Source organism: Talpa occidentalis, unplaced genomic scaffold, assembly GCF_014898055.3.
Source record: "Talpa occidentalis isolate TD23 unplaced genomic scaffold, MPIMG_talOcc4v2.1, whole genome shotgun sequence".
In the NCBI taxonomy this organism is placed as follows: domain Eukaryota; kingdom Metazoa; phylum Chordata; class Mammalia; order Eulipotyphla; family Talpidae; genus Talpa; species Talpa occidentalis.
In genome coordinates, this window is record NW_026555331.1 from 97,325,231 (window position 1) to 97,347,698 (window position 22,468).

Here is a 22,468-nt window from a genome sequence, read left to right on the forward strand (position 1 = left end):
ATCAGCTCTCTCCATTCGGTCTGCAGAACATCTGAAGTAAACATAGCAATGTTTGGCTAAGAGGCTACTTTCTGTTGTTTTGAATCTTAAAAATAATATTATACTAAAGCAATCTAGTTAAGCCTTCTGTTTAATAATAAACTTACTTCCACATTCCCCCCACTATATCTTCCTCCTGGTCAAGTAATAATTGCTCTGCAAGTCAAGCCTTGCCTTCATTTAGTTTTGAGTACCCAGACTTTGCAAAGATTCCAGGCAGAATATTTGTTTAACACACACACACACACACACACACACAGAGAGAGAGAGAGAGAGAGAGAGAGAGAGAGAGAGAGAGAGAGAGAAAGAATATATATATATATATATATATATATATGTATATATATATATATATTTATCTCCACAAGAGGGAGACAGATCCAAATAATTCCCTTCTATGAGGTCAGTTCAAAATCAGGTTGTAGCAAGATTCAAAATGTGATGACTTGAAATGGAATTGTCAGCAGTGTTGTTTAATGCTCAAAAGATTTTTTAAAGTTGTTTTTCCAAACTAGCAAGTCTGAAAAAATAATTTTAATGTGTTCAATCACTTAGGGTTCCCCAAGATTCTTGATTTTTAAAGGCAGTATATTGAAAGATTCCTGGAAAATATGCTTTTAAAGCTTAGAAAATAATTAGTATTAATTCTGGCATTCCCCATTCTGCAAAAGTGATTAGAGAAATCATTAAAATTGACAATTGAAGCAGTAGTTACAAAACATTAATATTCCATTTTCTAAAGCCTGTTTGGACTCAGTTTTCTTCTTTTAATAGACAAGCTTCATATACGGTGACCATTGGTATTATTTCTTATTTGTGTTAAATACTTTAGAGGTATGAAAAGATAAAATTCCAAATAAACCTCTTATTTTGTATGTGTGTGTTTCAGGGGCAGTGGCAAGTACAGAAGTAAAGCAGAAGCTTCAAGAATTCCTGTTGAGTAAATCAGCAACAAAAGACACTCCAACTAATGGAAAAAATCATTCCGTGAGCCGCCATCCCAAGCTCTGGTACACGTATGTTCAGTGCTTGGCTATTTACATTCAAAGGGGTGAAGACCACGAGTTCTGTATTTAGCTGATCTGGGCACAAATCAAGGAACTATGTGACTATGGGCAAGTTCCCTGAATTCTCTGAAGCTCAGTTTCCTTCTCTGAAAAAGTGGATAATAATACCTGCCCTTTAGGGCTGATGGGAAGGTCCTGTGAAATAATGTGTACTAAGAGAAAGCAGTGCTTAATAATGTTAATAAGTATCATCTTGAGAACAAGGAAATAAGTATGTTTTTGATGAATGAATAACTGACAAGTGTGGTACATAGAAATTAATTAATATTTTCTATTTTTCTATTCTCAGATGATATACCAGGTATCTTAATTTCTGAAAATTTGGCAGGTTGAAATTTTATTTTACTTGGCTTGATATAATATGAAGATCCACAGCATTTTTTTTTTAAGTCCAGATTTTTCACTTAAATTTTAAAACAGGGAGGTAGGGGAGAAAAAGAGAAGAGAATGAAGATAACTAACACATAAATGCAAGTCTTCAGTGACTAGTCTGCCTCTGCCCACTTCACCTTATGTCTTCACACTCAATAAAATTAGAACAGATTGGCTTCTGACACACAAAATCACAAGACATTGGTCTTAGAGTTTTTATTAAACCACATTTCCCCAAGTCCAGTAAAGAGATACTATGAAATAAACAATTCTTTCTGCAAAACAAGAAGAACCTGGTGTTTTTGAAAATCAGGAAAAAAACTTAATGGAAAGCATAATTGGATAATAGACTAATAGATAATGATTTCCTTTCTTTCAATTTATGTTTGCTGAATGACCATAGGTTCATATACTTACTTTATCAAAGATAAGGGAGTAAACATTTGATTACTCGCTATATTGAAATTGTAAGTGCCCTATGATCTCTATTTAAAGAGTTTGCTATACTACCATGACAATTATTCTAACAGTATTTAATTGAATGATACTTTTGAAAGCATTACCTACCTTTCTTGGCATCTGGTAACTGAGGCAGATTCCACAATGCTTCATAAATAATTTTTAATAGATTACATAATTTCTATCATGTATGTAAGTTGATTTAAGAAACCAATCCCTGAGAAATTTTTCAAATGTTCAATCATCATCACAACATATTTTAAGATAAATATTTTACTACCTAAAATCTCATACATAATTTATGACAAATTCATAATCCTTTAAAGTTACAGACTGTTTTAAGACAAGATAATACCTTTTTTTAATGGGAGACAACTCCATGCAACAATTTGTCTGCTGCGAATTCTTTAGCCTTCCCCTTGGGTATAGTAAACATGGCTCTGAGTGTGACTTAGCAATCCTTTTTTTACCTCAGTAGGGTCCAGACAATCATAAATCATTAATTTATGGAATCTGAATTTAGTAGTTTTTTTCTAGTTGTGGCTAGGTGAAATATCTTTAAGCCAGTTAATGCTTTTAAAAGTATCATTCAATTAAATAATACTGGTAGAATAATCATCATGGTGGTAATATACCCCTTATCCCTTATGGACTATATAGCCACTGAAGAGTCTGTTTAGTTCTGTGGTCAGAGTATAAACTATTCTCTTCTTTCACTGTAATACTGCAGGCTTTAGAAGATGTTTTAAAAAATCACTTTTATATTGAAGAAGAAAACGATCTCCAATATATTTTTCTTTTTTTTTAATTAATTTTTATTGAGGTAACATGGTTTACAACATTGTATGTGATCCAGAGGCATGGCTGTGGACACAGAACTGTCTCTTCAGCAAAATACTATATGTACTATATTCATGTACTATACATGTACATGTACTCATTCATTCATATAGTCATTCATATATTTGTATACTATAGCATGTACTATATCTAGTGCAATGAAATTCTTCCATGTGTTTACCTCTACCTTGTTTGTTCTGCATCACTGGATTTCAGGAGGATGGCTTTTAAGAAAATATGCACAATCACCTCAGATATCCAAGGCTCAGGCTCATGGTAAATTTTTTCAGTGAAGTGAAATTATCTATGTGACTGTGTTACCAAACACACAGTGGGCATTATTGGGAATCCTATATCACTCCACAAAATACTACTACAGCGAACTTGGTTACATGAGGCTGTGGTTTGTACACACTGAAAGAAAGAACATAAACACAGACTGAGACACATGTACAGCATATGCAACTGATTATTGCTGACCAACATGCAGTAAAAATTTACAGTGTAAATGGTGAACCATCTTTTGCTTTTGTAGGGCTGCCCACCACACATCACTGGATCAAAGCTCTCCACCCTTGAGTGGAACATCTCCATCCTACAAATACACATTACCGGGAGCGCATGATACAAAGGATGATTTTCCCCTTCGAAAAACTGGTAAGTTGGCTTAATAAGAAAACTCCATTTGCTCTTCCATAACATACTCATAGTTTCATTTTGCCATGCTTCTAAAGAAAAATTGAAGGATTTCAACCATAGCTATTATGCCCTCTCCACTTCTGCCTTCAGCATAAGCAAAAACCTGTGGTAGGTACATGTATGTGTACACACACACAGGCAGACAAGCAGAGAGGCACACACCTCCTTGTATATCAGTTGATTCAGTATATAATCAATCTAGCTTTTCTAACTTAAAATTTTATCATATTTAGATTTTAGTAATAAGTAATAGACAAAAGCAAAATAGAAATTTTGATTTCTCAGAAAATTTCAATTGGATCCTTTAATAAGGATCCTTTAATCCTTTAATAAGGACCTTGACTTTCTCCATTTATCTTATTTTCTGTAGAATCTCAACCATTTGCTACAAAAATGGGAATAATAACCTTCCTTTTCCTTACATGTTTTAAAAACTTTACATTTTCATTGGTTGAATGGCACAAGCATGTAAAGCCAAAGCTACCTTCTGAGTAAGTAAATTGCCTAAGGTCTCACATATTACAGGAGAACTCAGAGTAAAGCTTTGTGCCTAATAAACATATATAATTTTATCAAAATTTTCTTAAGGAAACTGGGACAGCAGAGCTTCTCTTTGGAATTTAGTAAATAGCCCTACAAATGCCTGTATTTGTTTTTCCCTTTTATCCTGTTTTGACCTTCTGATATACATGCATTTAATGTGCTATATGCTCTTAACCTTTATAATAAATACTTTTAAACTCTAGCTAGTTTAAATACATTTAAACTTTAGCAATTTATAAGGGGATAAATAGTATTTGTATACAATCTGTTGTAATCTGGTGGTGTTTTCCAAGCATTGTTCTTTAGAAAAAGCTACAAATTAAAAAATCTGTATACCCCAAATTGATCTGAAAAAGTATTCAGAGAAGATAGTTTGATCTATTCTATTTCACTCAGGCCTACTATACTAGAGAAGTATAGTTCTCTATAATTGTATATGAAATCTACTGAGTGAAAATGATTTCAAATAATTATACTCCATTTCCCAGCAATTTTGAATAATTAAAATGGATATAGATTGTAAAAAACACATGCTGAAACTTTTCTGTCATATAATTTACCTGTGGCATAATGAAGATTTAAAAATAAAATCAATCATGAATAAGAACTTTTTACCTACCATCCAGCTCATAGTGTAGCAGGCATTGGGAAAGGATGATCATGAATTGCAAAGCAATCCATGCTTTTTTATTTTAATGGCTCAAAGAGTTTTCCATTTCTACTTTAACATGACAGACATAGTAAAATACTTTAAGAAGTAAAATTATTTCGAGAAGGCTATGCAAAGGGAAGGATACAGTTTTATGTCTTGCATCAGAATTTCACACTTTTATCCACAAATCAGATTGCCTTTCATATAAATAAACTTCTCTGGGACACAAGAAAGAAAGCAGAGAGAGTCTCCACATATTTCTGAACCATGGAGTATAGTTTATGAAAATTGATCCATAAAGGACATGAGTTTTAGAATGTGGAGACTTTGATCTGCAGCCTTGACATTTAGTTGCACCGCTGGCCTCTATAGGAACTACTGACAGAGATTATGTGAATATTGCCCCAGGTCTCAGGGCAGTGACTGGCATTCAGGGGCCCAAAGAGTCACTAAAAGGAAAGAAAACACAAGTCCCCCTTATGGCAGGAGGTTACTGATGAGTGATACAGTTACATTCAGGGAGAAAGACTTCTACCCTGCTGTGCACACAGCCTTTGAATATATTCTTACCACTGGGAGATTGAAAACTGACTGCAGAACTGACACTGACTTTGAAAAGAAGTGGCATTTGGAGCCAGTAAGCATCCAGATAGAAAATCTGATCTTTTTCAATACTTAAGGACAAGTACTGAAAAACCATACTTTGTGTCCCACTGTTTCCATGAGAACAGATTTGGATTTTTCTTCTGTGAGGAGTGAGTAGCAAGCTATTAATTTATTCTTGTAGAAATTCTCAATCCACAACAAAATCCAAAGAAAAATCCTACTCAGGATATGCTAGCAATTTATTTAAATCTCTATCAATATGAAAGGTATTCTGTGTGCCTGTCTATGTGATATATTAAAATAGTGAAGATACATCCTTTCTCCTTTCTAGTGTATATTTCCTATATTTACTCAGTCTTACAAATTTATTCCCTTCATATTGAAATTCTGATATTTATGAAGTGTTGGGCTATTGAGCTATAAAAACAAACTTTCAGATATATTACTGATAAAGTTATCAGAAACCATTAATACTTTTATACCTCTATAGGGATTCCAAAATATTCCTTAATTCAATTCCCATTGTTTGTTTAAGAAAAGTATGAAATAATTAAGTGCAGATGTTTTCTACACACTGTCTGAAATACTTAGAAATACTCTTCATTAATTGCAAATAGAGTGAACTCTTCAAACTTTCAGAAATATAATCCATTTGGTATCTATTCAACCCTCTGGAGAAAGTTTAGATATATTTGCAATAAATAGAAGAGTATTAAAATATAGTCAAATTAAAAATTTTAATGCAGAATTTGTTGTATTTTAGTGATTCTGTGGGGAAACTGTTTAAGATAATTTTTGCAAAAAATTACATCATACTCAATAAAATCTAAAGTAGTGGCATTGATCATTCAGTCCAAATACCAGGACAGCTATAACAGAGTCAAAATTTTCTTTTGGGGCCTGATTATTACTCTCTGTGGTCTACTTGAATTTCATTGAACTCAAATTCAGATTTAAAAGAAGTTGTTAAATAAGTGGATTCTATCTTTTGCGTTGCATGTCATACTAAGTGCTTTCAATTTGTTTTTAACCTACATCAGTACTGAAATGATAATATATATTAGATATATTAGCAAAATTGGAGGGAGTAACATGCAACCGAAGTAAGAAGAATCCTAATGACCTTAAAATGATTAAAGTGGCCCCATGGGTATCCCTTAAGCGGTGAGCACAATTTGGAACCTTTCTTGACCTCTTAATATCCAGCCAGACAGTGCAACCTAGGAACAGTCAGCTATAGGAGTCTCTTTTGCCTGAAGAAATCTGACCTTTGTCATACAAAGTAGACCTTTACTTCCTTCCCCTTAGGATAATCATAGTTGCTCACAAAATTTGAGCATTTTGAAAACACTGCAATAATACAAATAGTTGGCTCCAATCAGGCTCATTCCTAATTTATTCTTTTCTTTTAAATATACTAATTGAGGATCTTTTTCTCCTTTCACAATATTGAACATCAAAGGCATTTATAGTTTGTGGTGAATAAAGTTGAGGATAAAATAGCTGTTTTCAGTTTTTATATGTATTATCCACATAGAAAGTACACTTTCATTTATAATTACTCTTTGTGATTCCTTTTGTTCCAAACACAAGGATTTGTTGATACTAAAATTTCAAGTATTTTACTGAACTTTATGTTTTGGTTGCAAATTATATCATGTTGTAGTAAGTGAATGTTTCCCTTAGTATAGTACACTGCTGGACTGATAATAAACCATAAAATAGGAAAAGGAAGTTTGTGGGTCTACGTGGTTTTCAAATAGTACACATTTCTCACAAAGGTACTGAATATATCGTGACTTTGAACTGACCTTCACAACCAATTGGATTCTGTTCCAGTGAATGTGTGCATAAGTTTCATAAAATATCATGGTAAAAAATTCTAGAGGTTTTATGCTCCATTATATTATTGGGGTCTTACCCACTGAACTCTGCTTTTCTTTGAATGTTACAGTCTTTCCATTTAATACTTCTGAACAAAGTGAGCTGGCTCGCTAGATTAACCTCTTAAAGTACACAATCCATATAAAGTTTGGCGTGGCCTAATAGGGCTGTTCCAAGCCCACTGAATTATTCATTTTAATGGTCAGCAAAGATGGAAGGGGTCCAAACATAAGGTTTTGGAAAGCCAATGTCACTTTCCACACTGTGTAAATTGGAAACAAGGTAGGGATCAGATTTATAAACTTATATATCTCTCCTCAGTATAGCAGTCAGAAATTATATAGTGATATTTGGTGACTTGTTCAATTTATTAATCCAGAATTAATTCAGGACACTTTTACAGTGTCTTAAAATATTTCTTGTTCTTTTCTGCTCTCTAGTTCTGCACCTTATAGCACACAAGCATTTGCACATATGCACACTTGGACTGGTACATAGTCCTTCTGCACAGATAACACTAAGATAGCACTTATGCTTATAAAAATATTCACTTGAAATCTTCAGATTGACAAAAAATGGAGGAGTTTTACATGTCTTGGTACAGTCTTAGTTCCATTGTTGTGACTATTCTTTCTTCAGATTATTAAAATATAATCTGTGATAAATTTTATGAGTTTTCTGAGAAAAGGCCTTGAATCCTTCTCCTAGTTTGAATCTGGATCTTCAACCTTAGGAAATTTACCTGAAGAAGCCACAATTCCTTCACCTATAAAACAGGGATAATTATTACACTTCATTCTTACAGTTATTTTGAGGATTAAATTAAATAACACAAACAATGAATTTAGGAGTGTACATAGGAGTTAAAGAGTGCTGATCTTTATATTTCTGGTGCATAAGGAATTGAATTTCATATATTTTCATCAGATCAAAACTATATCTCTTATTAGTGTGAGAAGAGAAGACATTTGGAGGTCTTGTATTCTGCCACCTTTATGGATAAATTAAGTGAACTGAGGAGAAAGTGATAACCCATTTTCATTTAAGATGTGTGCAACTTGCAGTGCTAATGTCAAGGTGGGAAGGAAGGTCTTTGTGACTTTTGCACTGTCCTAGGCATTTAGTGCATTATGATTCCAAAAGTAGCAGCAGACTTGTTTCTGTCCTTTACCACATCAGGAACTCTAATTGATCTAAATTCCGTACTTGGTAGAACCAAACTAAATTTAAATTGACTTCATTTTTAAATTAATAGACCTTAATTTTTAGAATAATATAAGATTTACTGAAAAATTGAGCAAATGGTATAGAGTTTCCATATTACTCTCCCCTCCCCTCACAGTCTCAACTCTTACTAACATATTTCATTAAAGTGGTATATTTAGTACAATTAGTGAGTCACTAATGATATATTATTAGTAGTATACCCATAATTTACATTAAGGTTTACTCTTTGCCATGTCAGTTTTATTTTGACAAATCATAATGTCCTTAACATGCCCATCAACAATAAAAATGCGGGGCCTCCCCTGGTGGCGCAGGTTGTTGAGTGCAGTGCTGTGAAGCTGTTCTCAGCCTCTGCAGCATGGATTTGATAACCTGGCCAGCCAGCAAGATACCCACATGGCGAGGCAGACCTCTCCTCCCTTGCCCACTGCTCCCCTCAGCAGTGCATTTTGGTTAATCTGCCTGTTCTGTTCTCTGCTCTGTCTCTGGTGAATCCTCTCACCCTCCTGCACATCTGGCCTATAACTCAGTTCTTGTATGCATGAATAAATAAATCTTTAAAAAAAGCAATGCAGAATAGTTTCACTGCCTGAAAGATTCACTGTGTTCCGTCTATTCATCCCTCCTCCTGACAAACCATTGGTAACTGCTGACATTTTAATGTCTATAGTTTTGCCTTCTGCAGAATGTCATATAGGTGAAATCATCCATTATGTAGTTTTTTCACACTGACTTCTTACACTTGCTAATATGCATTTATGATTCCTCCCTGTCTTGTGGTTCAAAAATTCATTTATTTTTTATTGCTGGATAGTTTTGCATTATATAGATGAACCACAGTTTTTTATCCATTTACCTATGGAAAGATAATAGGTTCCTTCCAAGTTTTAGCACTTACCAGTATAGCTGCTATAAATATTTGTGTGTAGGTTTTTGTGTGGAAGTGAATTTTCAACTCAATTAAGTAAATGCCTTGGAGTGTGATAGCTGCATCTTATGTTAAGATTGTGTTAATTTTCTTCCAGCTTGTCTTCCACAGAGACTGTATTATTTTGCATGTCCACCATCAGTGGATCAGAGTTTCTGTTGCTTCACATACCTGCTAGCAGTGGGATTTTCAAGTTTTAGTTTTTGGATTTTAACCAAAAAACTAATAGGTATATGATGGTTTCTCATGGTGGTTTAATTGTAATATCCTAATATTAGCAGGATATCTCTTTCTCCATCCTTTTAATCTACCTGTGTCTTTATGTGTTTTTTTTATTGCTTAGTAATAATTTTATTTTTATTTTTTATTTAAATTTTATTTTTATATTCCCCGTACAATTACAACCCCCTTATTTTGACCCCAAGCCCTCCTTTCCCTGCCCTCCACCCCCCATAAAGTGTCTCTGGTTCATAGTTGTTTGTTGATTTTGATATTTTCTTTCTTGTAGTTATTCTTTTTCCTGGTCCCTTATTTAAGTTTTCTAGATTCCTGCTATGAGTGAGACCATCCAGTATTTTTCTTTTTCTTTCTGGCTTATTTCGCTGAGCATGATCCCTTCCAGCTCCATCCATGTTGCTGCAAATTGCATGTGTTTATCTTTTTTGAATGCTGAGTAATATTCCATGGTGTATATGTACCACATCTTCTTGATCCAGTCATCTATTTTTGGGCATTTGGGTTGTTGCCAAAGCTTAGCTATTGTAAATAGTGCTGCCATAAACATAGGGGTGCAGGTGTTCTTTGGAATTGATGTTTCTGTGTCCTTTGGGTAAATACCTAGGAGTGGAATTGCTGGATCATATGGAAGCTCTATGTTTAGTAGGTCCAGAAATCTACACACAGCTCTCCATAGTGGTTGGACCAGTTTGCACTCCCACCAACAGTGCAGGAGAGTTCCTTTTTCTCCACATCCTCGCCAACATTTTTGTTGCTAGTTTTTTTTAATATGGGCCATTCTCACTGGTGTAAGATGGTATCTCATGGTAGTTTTGCTTTGTATTTCCCTGATTACAAGTGATGTTGAACATTTATTCATATGCCTGTTGGCCATTTGCATTTCCTCTTCAGAAAAGTTTCTTTTTAGCTCTTCTGCCCATTTTTTGACTGGATTATTTTCTTTGTTTTTGTTGAGTCTCGTCAGCTCTTTGTAGATTTTTGTGATCAGTCCTTTATCATTAGTGTTGTATGCAAAAATGTTCTCCTAGTAGGTGGGGTTGCTCTTTGTTTTTGTTATTGTCTCTTTTGCTGTGCAGAAGCTCTTTAATTTGATTTATTCCCAGCTGTTTATCTTTGCCTTCACTATCACTGCTTTGGATGATGTGTCTGTAAAGATGTCTTTGATGTGCATATCATGGAGTGTTTTGCCTTTATTTCCTTCTATGTATTTTATGGTTTCAGGTCTTATGTCTAGTTCTTTAATCCATTTTGAGTTGGTTTTTGTTCATGGTGTTAGGTAGTAGTCAAACTTCATTCTTTTGCATGTAGCAACCCAGTTTTCCCAGCACCATTTATTGAACAAACTTTCTTTGCTCCAATGCATATTCTTTGCTCCTTTGTCGAAGATTAGTTGACCATAAATCTGTGGGTTTATTTCTGGATTTTCTATTTAATTCCATTGGTCTGTGTGTCTGTTCTTGTTCCAATACCATGCAGTTTTGATGATTATGGCTTTGTAGTATAGTTTGAAGTCTGGGAGTGTGATGCCTCCATTCCCTTCTTCTTTTTTCAGGAGAGCTTTGGCTTTTTGGGGTTTTTGGTGATTCCATATGAATTTCATCAATAATTGTTCTATTTCTTTGAAGAATGACATTGAAATTTCTATTGGAATAGCATTGAATGTATATTGCTTTTGGTAGGATGACCATTTTAATAATGTTTATTCTTCCAATCCATGAGCAGAAGATGTCTTTCCAATTCTTTGTATCTTCTTCTATTTCTTTTAACAGTGTTTTATAGTTTTCTTTGTATAGGTCCTTTACCTCTTTTGTTAGATTTATTCCCAAGTATTTGATTTTTTTTTTTTGTTTCGATAATAAAAGGGACTTTTTTTTATTTCTTCTTCTTCAGATTTATTGTTTGTGTATAGGAAGGCTACTGACTTTTGCGTGTTGATTTTGTATCCTGCCACTTTACTGAACTGGTTGATGAGTTGAATTAGTTTTTCTGTGGAGTTTTTGGGGTTCTCTATGTATATTATCATATCATCTGCAAATAGTGATAGTTTGACTTCTTCTTTTCCTATTTGGATTCCTTGTATGTCTTTCTCTTGTCTTATTGCTCTGGGTAGGCCTTCCAGTATTACATTGAAAAGCAGTGGTGAGAGTGGACATCCTTGTCTTGTTCCAGATCTTAATGGAAATGCTTTCAGCTTTTCACCATTGAGAATGATACTGGCTGTTGGCTTGTCATATATGGCCTTAATGATGTTGAGGTATGTTCCTTATATCCCAAGAATTTCAAGGGCTTTTATCATGAATGGGTGTTGCACTTTGTCGAAAGCTTTCTCAGCATCTATTGATATTATCATATGGTTTTTATATTTCTTTTTGTTGATGTGTTGGATAACGTTGATTGATTTTCAGATGTTGAACCATCCTTGTGTCCCTGGAATGAATCCTACTTGGTCATGGTGAATTATCTTATGGATACATTATTGGATTCTGATAGCTAAAATTTTATTGAGGATTTTTGCATCCGTGTTCATTAAAGAGATTGGCCTGTAGTTTTCTTTTTTTGTGTTGTCCTTGTTCGGTTTTGGTATTAGTATAATGTTGGCTTCATAGAATGTGTTTGGTATTATCCCTTCCTTCTCAATTTTTTGGAAGAGTTTGTGAAGGATAGGCACTAATTCATCTCTGAATGTTTGGTAGAATTCATTTGTAAATCCATCAGGTCCTGGGCTTTTGTTTTGGGGAAGGTTTTTGATTACCATTTCAATTTCACTACTTGTAATTGGTCTGTTTAGGTGTTCTATTTCTTCTTTATCTAGCTTTGGGTGATTGTAGAGTTGTAGGAAGTTGTCCATCTCCTCTAGATTGTTGAACTTGTTTCCATATAACAGTTCATAGTAGTTTCTGATTATTCTTTTGATTTCTGCTGTGTCCGCTGTGATTTCTCCTCTTTCATTTGTGATCCTGTTTATTTGTCCTTTCTCCCTTTTTTCCTTTGTGAGCCTGGCTAGGGGTTTGTCTATTTTATTTATTTTTTCAAAGCACCAGCTCTTGGTTTCATTGATCTTTAGGATTGTTATTTTAGTTTCGATTTCATTTATTCCTGCTTTGGTTTTTATTATTTCTTTTCTTCTATTGGCTTTGGGTTTTTTTTTGTTGTTGTTGTTGTTGTTTTTCTAGTTGTTTGAGCTTCGAGATTAGGTTGTTTCTCTGAGTTCTTATTTCTTGATGTGAGCCTCTATTGCTATATATTTTCCTCTTATTACTGCTTTTGCTGCATCCCATACATTTAGGAAAATTGGTGTCCTCCTTGTCATTCAATTTAAAGAATTTTTTAATTTCTTCTTTGATCTCCTCATTAGTCCAGTGGTCTTCCAGTAGTGTGGGTTTCAATCTCCATGCAGTAGGAGAGTTCCTTGCCTTCTTTTTATGGTTTATTTCTAGTTTGATGCCTTCCTGGTCAGAAAAGATGTTTGGTATGATTTCAATCTTGGTGTATCTGTTGATGTTTGTCTTGTGTCCCAGTATGTGATCGATCCTGGAGAATGATCCGTGTGCACTTGAGAAAAATGTGTACTCAGATTTTTTGGGCGTTTAGTGTTCTATTGATGTCTCCCTTAAGCCCAAGCGTTCTAGATCCTTATTTAGAGCTTTAGTGTCTTTACTTATTTTTTGTCTTGTTGATCTATCCATTGTTGATAGTGGTGTGTTGAAGTCTCCTACTACGCATGTGTTTTCTCTGATGTCTGTTTTCAAAGGTGGCAATAGTTGTCTGATATATTTTGGTGCTCCTTCCTTTGGTGAGTATATATTAAGAGACTTTGGGGTCTCTTTTTACCTTTTTGAGTTTGAAATCTGTTTTATCTGATATAAGTATAGCTGTTCCTGCTTTCTTTTTTGGTCCATTTGCTTTTAGGATTGTTTTCCATCCTTTGACTTTGAGTCTATTTTTATCTTTTGTAGCAAAGTGTGTTTCCTGGAGACAGCAAAAGGTTGGGTTTTGTTTCTTAATCCAGCCTGCTACTCTGTGTCTTTTTATTGAAGAGTTTAGTCCATTTACATTTAGAGTTAATATTGATACGTTAGTATCTGTATTTGCCATTGTGTTTGTCTTTCCTTTGATTTTATTTATTTATTATTTTAATAACTTTTTTTTGGCCTTCTTTCATTGTTATTCGTCCCTCTGAGATTCTGGCTTTAGGACTCCTTGTAGTATTTTTTGGAGTGGGGGTTTAGTCGTAATGAAATTCCAGAGTTTCTGTTTGTCTGGAAAGTTCCTTATTCTTTCTTCATAGATGAAGGAAAGCTTTGCAGGATAGAATATTCTTGGTTGGCATCTGTTGTCTTGAAGTCTGTTGACTATGTCTCTCCATTGAAGACATACTTTGGGCTACCAAATTTTTGTTCCTCTACTGAACAAATTGATTTGTTTACAACTCAAATGAGGAGAAACTGCTATTACCAGTCATAATATAGTGTGTATGATAACTAGCTGGACCTAAGAGCAAGTGTCTATGGAGAGGTATGATAATTAATTAACCTTGTAAGGACATTGAAAATATAACTTAAATTATTTAGGGGAAACTAGTGTGAAAAAGCCAATGTAACCTATAAAGACAAAGCATGGAAAATAATAGGAGTTGCAGTTAGGTTCAACTGAGAATGTCAACGTGGCATTACCACTAAGAGCTGTGGAATTGTGGGCAAGTTATAGGATTTCTCTAAGCCTCAGTTTTTCAAGTGTCAAGTATGGACAATATTTGCCTTGCAGAGTTAAAAGAGTTGGAATGACGATATGAGGCTTGAATTTTGGTCTTAATTGATTCAAGATCACTAATATATGATCTTGAACATAGCACTTCATTTGGATCTCATATTTCTCAGTTTAAAATTAAAGATTTGGACCAAATGATTGCGAATAAATCTAAATGGAAATGCATCATCATATTTCAGAAAGAATAAGATAAGTAAATGTTAATGACTGGAAGAACATATAAATAAGAAATAAATGGCAGTGCTTTTGCAGAATTGTACCTCCAATTCCTTGTAATTATTAACTTAGCAAAGTCTAATGACATATTTTTTACTATCCATAAAACATTCAATTAGAAACATGCAGGACATTTTAGATATGATTGAAATGAGAAATTGGCAAAAAAATATAATTAAGACTTTAAAATCATTTTACCATCTGTCATGTAATCAAAGGATGATTGAAAAATGACTCCTAATTTGTAATATTCATGAATACTGGGTAAATATTCCATGTAAATATATGTTCTTATATATCTCTAGATATATCTAATGAAATAAAAGATGACATAAAATAAATGATGAGATATTTACAATTTTATTTATTTTCTTCAAATTTACAGCATCTCACTGAGTTACTTTGAAATAAAAGTGTGCTTTTATACAATGAAATCTGGAGGAAACCACTATCAATTTGTTCAAAAACCTCCTTTGTATTTATGCCAGCACATAATCATATTTTCTCTTGGAAGGCTAGAATTTTTTATCAAGTGACCTTAATTTACCTACCCAGAATTACCTTTATTTCTGTCTACCAGCTTCTTTGCTACAGTTAATAATTACATTTTCATTTTAGCTTTCTATTTTGATTTCAGTATTTATAATGATTAACCTATTATTTTCCACCTATCTGTAACAAGATGAAATCAAGCGATTTTTCATAAAAATTTCATTTTGATTTTTCCCTTATCTCTATTCTCATCTCATTGTATTTTTTGCTATAAAAACTAACCCAATCCTCTATCATTATTAAATATTATATATCATAATATTGTTTTTTATGATCTCCCTAATTGGATTAAAAGAATTTCCTTGAAAAGAGTACTTATAACACCTTCATTCCTTATCAGAGGTGCCCACTGTGTGCTGGGCCTGTTAGCAGGTATTAAAATTACTCAAAATGAATAGAAAAAAATTTTTTCCATTATGGAGCTCACAGTCTTCATAAGTGAGGCACATGTTGTGGGTGCCTGATAGGGTGATTAAAAATTAATTTAATTTAACATTTGAGGGCCTCCCCTGGTGGTACAGCGGTTGAGCGCTGGGCTGCGAAGCTGCCTGCAGCCTCTGCAGCGCGGGTTCGATCCCCTGCCACCGGCGAGGGTCCCACATGGTGTGCAGACCTCTCCTGCCACGCATGCTGCTCCCCTCAGCAGTGTATTTCTTCACTCTGCCTGCTCTGTTCCCTGCTCTGGCCCTGGTGAATCCTCTCACCCTCCCGCACTTCTGACTGTACCCAGTGCTTATATAAATAATAAGTAAATCTTTAAAAAAAATAATAATTTAACGTTTGAACCACCTTGCCTTTTGAGGAACTACTATTTCATTTTTCCAGATTGCAAGCATTCTTGAGTGAAAGCAAAGATCCAAACCACCTGAAGAATGTAGATAAGGGAAGACACCAAGATAGTATTTTTTTTAGTTCTAAATTTTAAGCATCTTTAATTGAAATTTTCTATTGTAATTTTATTATGTATATTTTGAAGTAAGTAACAGAAGTTTTCAGAGAGAAATTTTTTACAGAGAATTTATATGGCCTGTTATACATGTGTGTTCTTTAAAAATATTTTTTTAAAGATTTATTTATTTATGCATCCAAGAACTAGGGTACAGGCCAGAGGTGGGGTGGGGAGTGAAAGGATTCACCAGAGACAGAGTGGGAAACAGAACAGGCAGCCTGTCCCAGGTGCTTAGATGATGTTAGTTCTGTCTGTTCAAATGTTAGTATAAATATGAATCCCTGTCCAAGTTCTGTTTGTCTTTATATACAGTAGTTAGTGTCTTGTCCAAATGGTGACAAAAATAACCCAATACAGCACTAGACTTATCTCTTAACAGCTTAACAAAAACAACAGAAACATTTTTCTTTAATAGTTTTGATAAATTCCCAGAACTGATTCATCTGTTCAGCTTGAGTCTTGTGTCAACTCTGTGTCACTCACTTTCACAGAAAAAGAAATTATATTTGGAGTCAGGAGTCTAGAAATTTGGATGGAGTTTACAGTAATCCCTAAAAAAACTGGACTGACAGTGAACTCTGACCAGTGTCCATTCTTCTAAGGGACAACTCTGATCCTATTAACTCTCTTGTTCAAAATTTTGTGTGACTTTTCAATATGCCCTGGACCTTTCCTTAGTGGACTCTTCAGATTTGAATGGCTTATTCATTCTTTAAAAGCTGTCTTCAGCACTGGCTGTGGTAGAAAGCTTTTCTAAATCTTTTACTTTCCCTGCTCAGCTCCATTAATTTCCCTTTGCTACCTGGTTATCCCCTTCTTAGCTCTACCGCTTGCTCTTTTATAGTGACATATATTTACTGTATTTGTGTTTTATTTTTCTGGTCTCAACAATAGAAATCATAGTTATTTTATGTTTTTCAAAATAAATTTGAAGGGGGTATGACAAACTCCTCAACGACATAGAGCACACATATATCTGAAAAACAAAACAAAATGTACAATACCTTTATCATGTATGGTATTTTCTTCCCTACTATGTTTATTTTATTTTAAAAATGCTGGTATAGCACAATAGTTTCATATCACATCATTTTATGAAACATTAGAAGATAATCATGCAAGATTTATGAGGTTAATATTTGCTAGAGAAATGCACTGAGAACATTGTCATATAAGTCATGTTTGGGGACCTAAGGAATGTTATGTTAAGAGGAGCATTAATGATTAATTACATGATGGTGATCACCTATTTCAGACACCATTTTGTTCCATAGTAAAACACTGATAAACAAGAGATCAAAAAATTTCCTTGCCAGATAGTTGTTCAGAATAAATGATAACTTATGGAATCTTGACATTATGACTGACAGAAAAAATATTTAACTATATTTTAAAGTATTTATTAAATCATAGTTTTGAGGGGAATTAATGTTAATAGCTAGTTAGATTCACATGCTGGTACTAGGTGACATTCATCACTATTTGCTACACACTATTTAAAATGTCTATCTTTGTATATTGACTCCATACAATAAGCCTTGAAATAATCCCATTGTTTCTTACCAGTTTTATAGACAAGGGAACTGTCATGGAAAGGTTAGTAAATTTACTTAGTTATCTTTTAATTATGTTAGCTGTAAGTACAATGTCAGGTTTGAACACAAGGAGTTTTACTTTAACTCCTATGTTTTGTACACAAGTAAGTGTATCTAGCATCATTGAGAAAGGCAGCTTTGCACATGTTAAAGTACCATGCTAATCTTTCCCAATTAAAGTAGAAATTATAACAATTTAGATTGTATCATTTATAACCTAACTTCAGTCCAATATGAATAAAGTTCTAAAAATTTTAGAAATAGCATGAATTTGGAGTTTTTTGTAAGTTCAACTACTACAGACATTTTCCATTAAAAACAAATTGTTTAAAACCACAAATTATGTATTTTCTCTGTATCTAAATATTTAAATATTTTTAAAAATAAACTATTCCAGAAGTAAAACAATTGTCATTTTAAGTAGATCCTTCCAAATATGTTTGCCATAAATATGACAGCTAAGTTTTTGATTGAGAAACTATAAATGAAAATTAGTACCAAAATATGATACTTTGCAGTTTTTAATATACGAAAACATTATTTCCTAAGTCTGCTGAATTTCCTTCAGGGAATAGATAAACTTGTGGATACATTAAAACTAACAGACACACTTCAGTGATCTGTGCTTAAATATTTCATATAGAAGCTAATATGCTGTTCCCCTCAGCACGGTGTTTTGGTGGATCTGCCTGTTCAGCTCCTCAATCTGTCTCTGGTGAATTCTTTTGCCCCCTGCACCTCTGGCCTATACCCCAGTTCTTGTATGCGTGAATAAATAATGAATAAATCTTAAAAAAGAAAAAGATTATTGTTATTCATTTATAAGAGTTGTAAGAAAAAGAATCAGTGAAAATGACTCTCCAGCTTTTAAGTTTAATTTCTTAAGGCATACATTATGTTTTCCAACCATTACATGTACATACATGTAAAATAATTTCCCATAGGATTTATTACTAGAATGTTTGTCTTTCTTGAAACATTAATATGCACACTTAGTGTAACTATGTAATTCGTTGTATTTTTCCTCTTGCTTCACGTGTCAGAAACGAAACTGTGCAATTAGTGCAGTTGAAATAGTAACCATCCTTAGCTTACATAATGCTTTGCCTTACATATCAGGCTTCCTGTAGCATAGATTTTACTTTTCTATTAAAAAGGAATGAATCCACATTAATTTTAGGAAAAGTACATGAATAGGTTAAATAGAAACACTTGTAATTTGTATGTTGGGAGCATACCTATAACAGTGATTTTTTTTTTTAAAGATTTAATTATTTATTTATTTTATGCAAGCACTGGGTATAGTCAGAAGCACAGGAGGGTGAGAGAATTCACCAGAGCCAGAGCGGGGAGCAGAGCAGGCAGAAGGACCGAAGTACACTGCTGAGGGGAGCAGCGGGCGGCAGGAGAGGTCTGCGCGCCATGTGGGACCCTCCTCCGGTGGCTGGGGAGCAGCCGGGGATCAAACCGGTACTGCAGAGGCTGAGGGCAGCTTCGCAACTCAGCGTTCAACCGCTGCGCCACCGGGGAGGCCCTACAGTGAATTTTTTTTTTGACAGGAAACAAACCCCTCATCCTCATAAATGATAGCTGTAGATTCCTCACTAATAGTGATTAGGGATTTAGTCAGTGTACATGACTTGACCTTTTTTCCAATTTTGCCACTGAGTGTTATTATATTATTATTTTTATTTTACCGTTTCCTTAAAACTTAAACATACTTATTCAGCACTTACTGTGGGCTTGAAATTGTTGTCATTCTAAACACATAAGAGTCAATTAATAGAACATCTTTGCTTTCAGGGATCTTAAAGTTTATTTCTAAGAGACTTTTTTTTCCCAACTATCCCCTAAATGCAAGCATCTTCTGGATCTTCTGACTTATGAGCACTTTCTATAATATTTTCAACACTCTAAATCCATCCAACTCTGGAAAAATGAATTAAAATACAAATTAGAATACAAATTCATTTGTTACCTTTTTCATCATTTAGTTGTCAAAATTTAAGCCTGTCCAACTATCATCTGTGTGATTGAGTTCAAGATAACATTTGTTGAGCATTTATTCTCAATTGGTTGTAGTGCTAGCTTAAGGTGTTGTAGAAATGAGGATCAACCCTGATTCAGCTCTATATCTTCTAAATTGGTATTCTCAAAAGACACAAGTGGGGCCACCCCACTGGCACAGCGGGTTGAGCGCCGTGCTGTGAAGCTGTCCGCAGCCTCTGCAGTGTGGTTTTGATCCTGGCCGACAGGCAAGAATCCCACATGGCACAGCAGACCTCTCCTGTCACCCCTGCTTCTCCCCTCAGCAGTGTATTTCTGTTGTCTGCCTGTTCTGTTCCCTGCTGTCTCTGGTGAATCCTCTCACCCTCCCGCGCCTCTGGCCTGTACTCCAGCTCTTGTATAAAAATAAATAAATCTTTTTTAAAAAAAGACACCAGTGACTTAAAAATCTGCAAATTCAATAGAATTTTCTCAGGTTTCCTTTATTTTTTATATCTTTTGACCCTTTTGATCAGCTTTCCCTCTTAAATGTTAACTTTATTCGATACACTTCCATTCAGCTGCTTCCCTTATCTCAGTTCCCATCACTGTTTCCTTTTAAACCTGAAGCCCAAGATACATGAAATTTCTGAAGTTTAGTTGTCTCTTCTCTGCATGTTATTCCATTGTTTTAATTTTCTAAGATTTTTGATTATTACCATCTATCTTTAATTCTAGTTATTACTCATTTTAATCAGTAGGTATATCAGATGTTAGTTTAACTCATTCACACTGAGAAAGGACTGATCAGGACCATCTTCAGCTTTTTCCTTTGAGTTTTTGATCTGGTGTCTAAATCCCCATCACCAATTTTCAACCCTGAGAAATAGAATAGAATAGAATACAGGCTGACATTTCCAAGGCATCCTGCAGTTATAGTTATTTAAATTAACCACTTTTAAAAGTTGACCCTCGGTCCCTCAACTCCAACTTTGCTCCTGATTTCCTCAATTCTATGTAATACCTCACTTCCAGTCATGCAAGTGGGCCATTAGAGTCAACTTTGACACCATAATTTTCTTTCTTCTTGTTTAGTCCATTAGCAAGTTAACAGCCCCCCGCCCCCAACTCTCCCTCACCTTTTATTTTCTTTTGTGTAGGAATCATCTTTAGAGATGATTTTTTTTTTTTTCTCCACCATGCCTAGTATACAAGCTTGCATAGAGCAAATGTTTGGTAAATGTTTGTTAAAAGCATCTTATTTTTCTCTTCTTGTCTATGTGCTGTTAGTACTCACTCAGAAATGTTGAATCATAATTAAAGCCAACAAAATAAGATTCAGAGCAACATTCTCTTTTTTCCATCCTTAGCTCAAGTACAACATTTAAATCACCTGAAATAGAATAAACTGGTTAGAAAAACAATGTTGTTCTTTGAGATCCTATAGAACATAAGTTTAGTGAAAATCTGTTCAAACCACAACTCTAATTAAAGGTTTTAGCTGCCAAATAATATGTTCTGGTAAAAGCCAAGTTAGTATTATGGAGTGTTTCACGAATAACAGCACAAGCTTTATACTTTGCTGTTGATTTTCTCATGGGAAACTCATGTAAAGGAGAGTGATACCTCCCTGTTGACTTTAACTTTTAGAAATGCAAAGCATGCTGAAATTGTACATAATTCTCTTCTAAAGAAAAGGAAATAGCATTTCAATGGTTTTCCTCAGTGTCTTATTGAGTTATGGTGGGGCACAATTATGTCTGTTAAATTGAATTACCAGATGGAAGGTTACATTGTATATTCAGCTGATTAAGTTGTAGGAAACTGGAATTGTATCTTATACTATGCAGATCATATACAAAAACAAAATTATTTTAATTAACTGCACTTTGAAAGTGACTAATTAGAGTTTTAAGTGCTTTTTCCCTCCTTTTCCTTATATTTAACTGAACAGGGAAAGTGTTAGTAGAAACAGGTTTTATCATACAGTTATTTTACTTAATGATTTAATATCTCAAGTGGAATTTTTTTTTTTAAAAGTAAAATAGTTTAACTGCATGAGTTTTGGAAAATGCCTGCTTATCATAGTTATTTAATATGTACAAAAAACACTTAGCACTTCAGGGCTGCATTAAATGATCCTTAACATATGCCCTTACAGTATGTTCACAGAAAAATTTAAATGTAAAACACTTTATTTTTGTCTTTTTTATCTCCTTGGGTTTTTTTTTAACAAATGAGCAAATATCTTTACCTTTTATAGAAAATTAAATTTGATAAAGGGTAAATACTAATTTTAAGCAAATTATTTTCCTGATGTGTTTTAATAAGTGAGAGGCATATATCATTAACAGTTTTCTTTACTATTCTACTCCTACTTAAAATAATGTAATAAAAATACAGCATAGTAAAACCTAAACTAGTCAGAACCAAATATTTCAGTATATTCAGACTTCCAAAGCCCTGACAACCTTGGAATTCACTAGACTGCTGTTTTGGTTCCTGTGACTCCTGTAATAAATTACCACAAACTTAGAGCTTAAAATAGCACATATTTATTATTTTACTGTATTGAACCTCAAATGTCCAGTGGCTCTCACTGTTCTAAAATTTAAGTGTCAGTAGTTCCTTTCCGGATACTCTAGGGACAATTTAATCTTCTTGCTTTTTTCCAATTCTTGAGGTTTGTCTACACTCTCTGGCTTGTGGCCCCCCATCTATCCTCAAAGCCAGAAATGACTAGTTGAGTCTTTCAGACACTGTATTACCCTGACACTCACTCTTCAACTGTTCCTCTGTTTTTAAAGGGCCCTTGGGATTGCATTGAACTCATCTGGATAATCCAGGATC

The 22,468-nt window shown here is 34.1% G+C and overlaps 1 protein-coding gene across 2 annotated transcripts in view; it reads left to right on the forward strand.

Annotated features, from left to right (window-relative positions):
- Nucleotides 1–22,468, forward strand: part of HDAC9 (histone deacetylase 9) — an 853,144-nt gene that overhangs the window by 469,963 nt on the left and 360,713 nt on the right. For both annotated transcript variants that reach the window (XM_054692408.1, XM_037508683.2), the window contains 2 exons: nucleotides 929–1,055; nucleotides 3,313–3,434. In XM_054692408.1, the coding sequence (XP_054548383.1) occupies nucleotides 929–1,055; nucleotides 3,313–3,434 (249 nt within the window). The remainder of the gene's footprint in view (nucleotides 1–928; nucleotides 1,056–3,312; nucleotides 3,435–22,468) is intronic.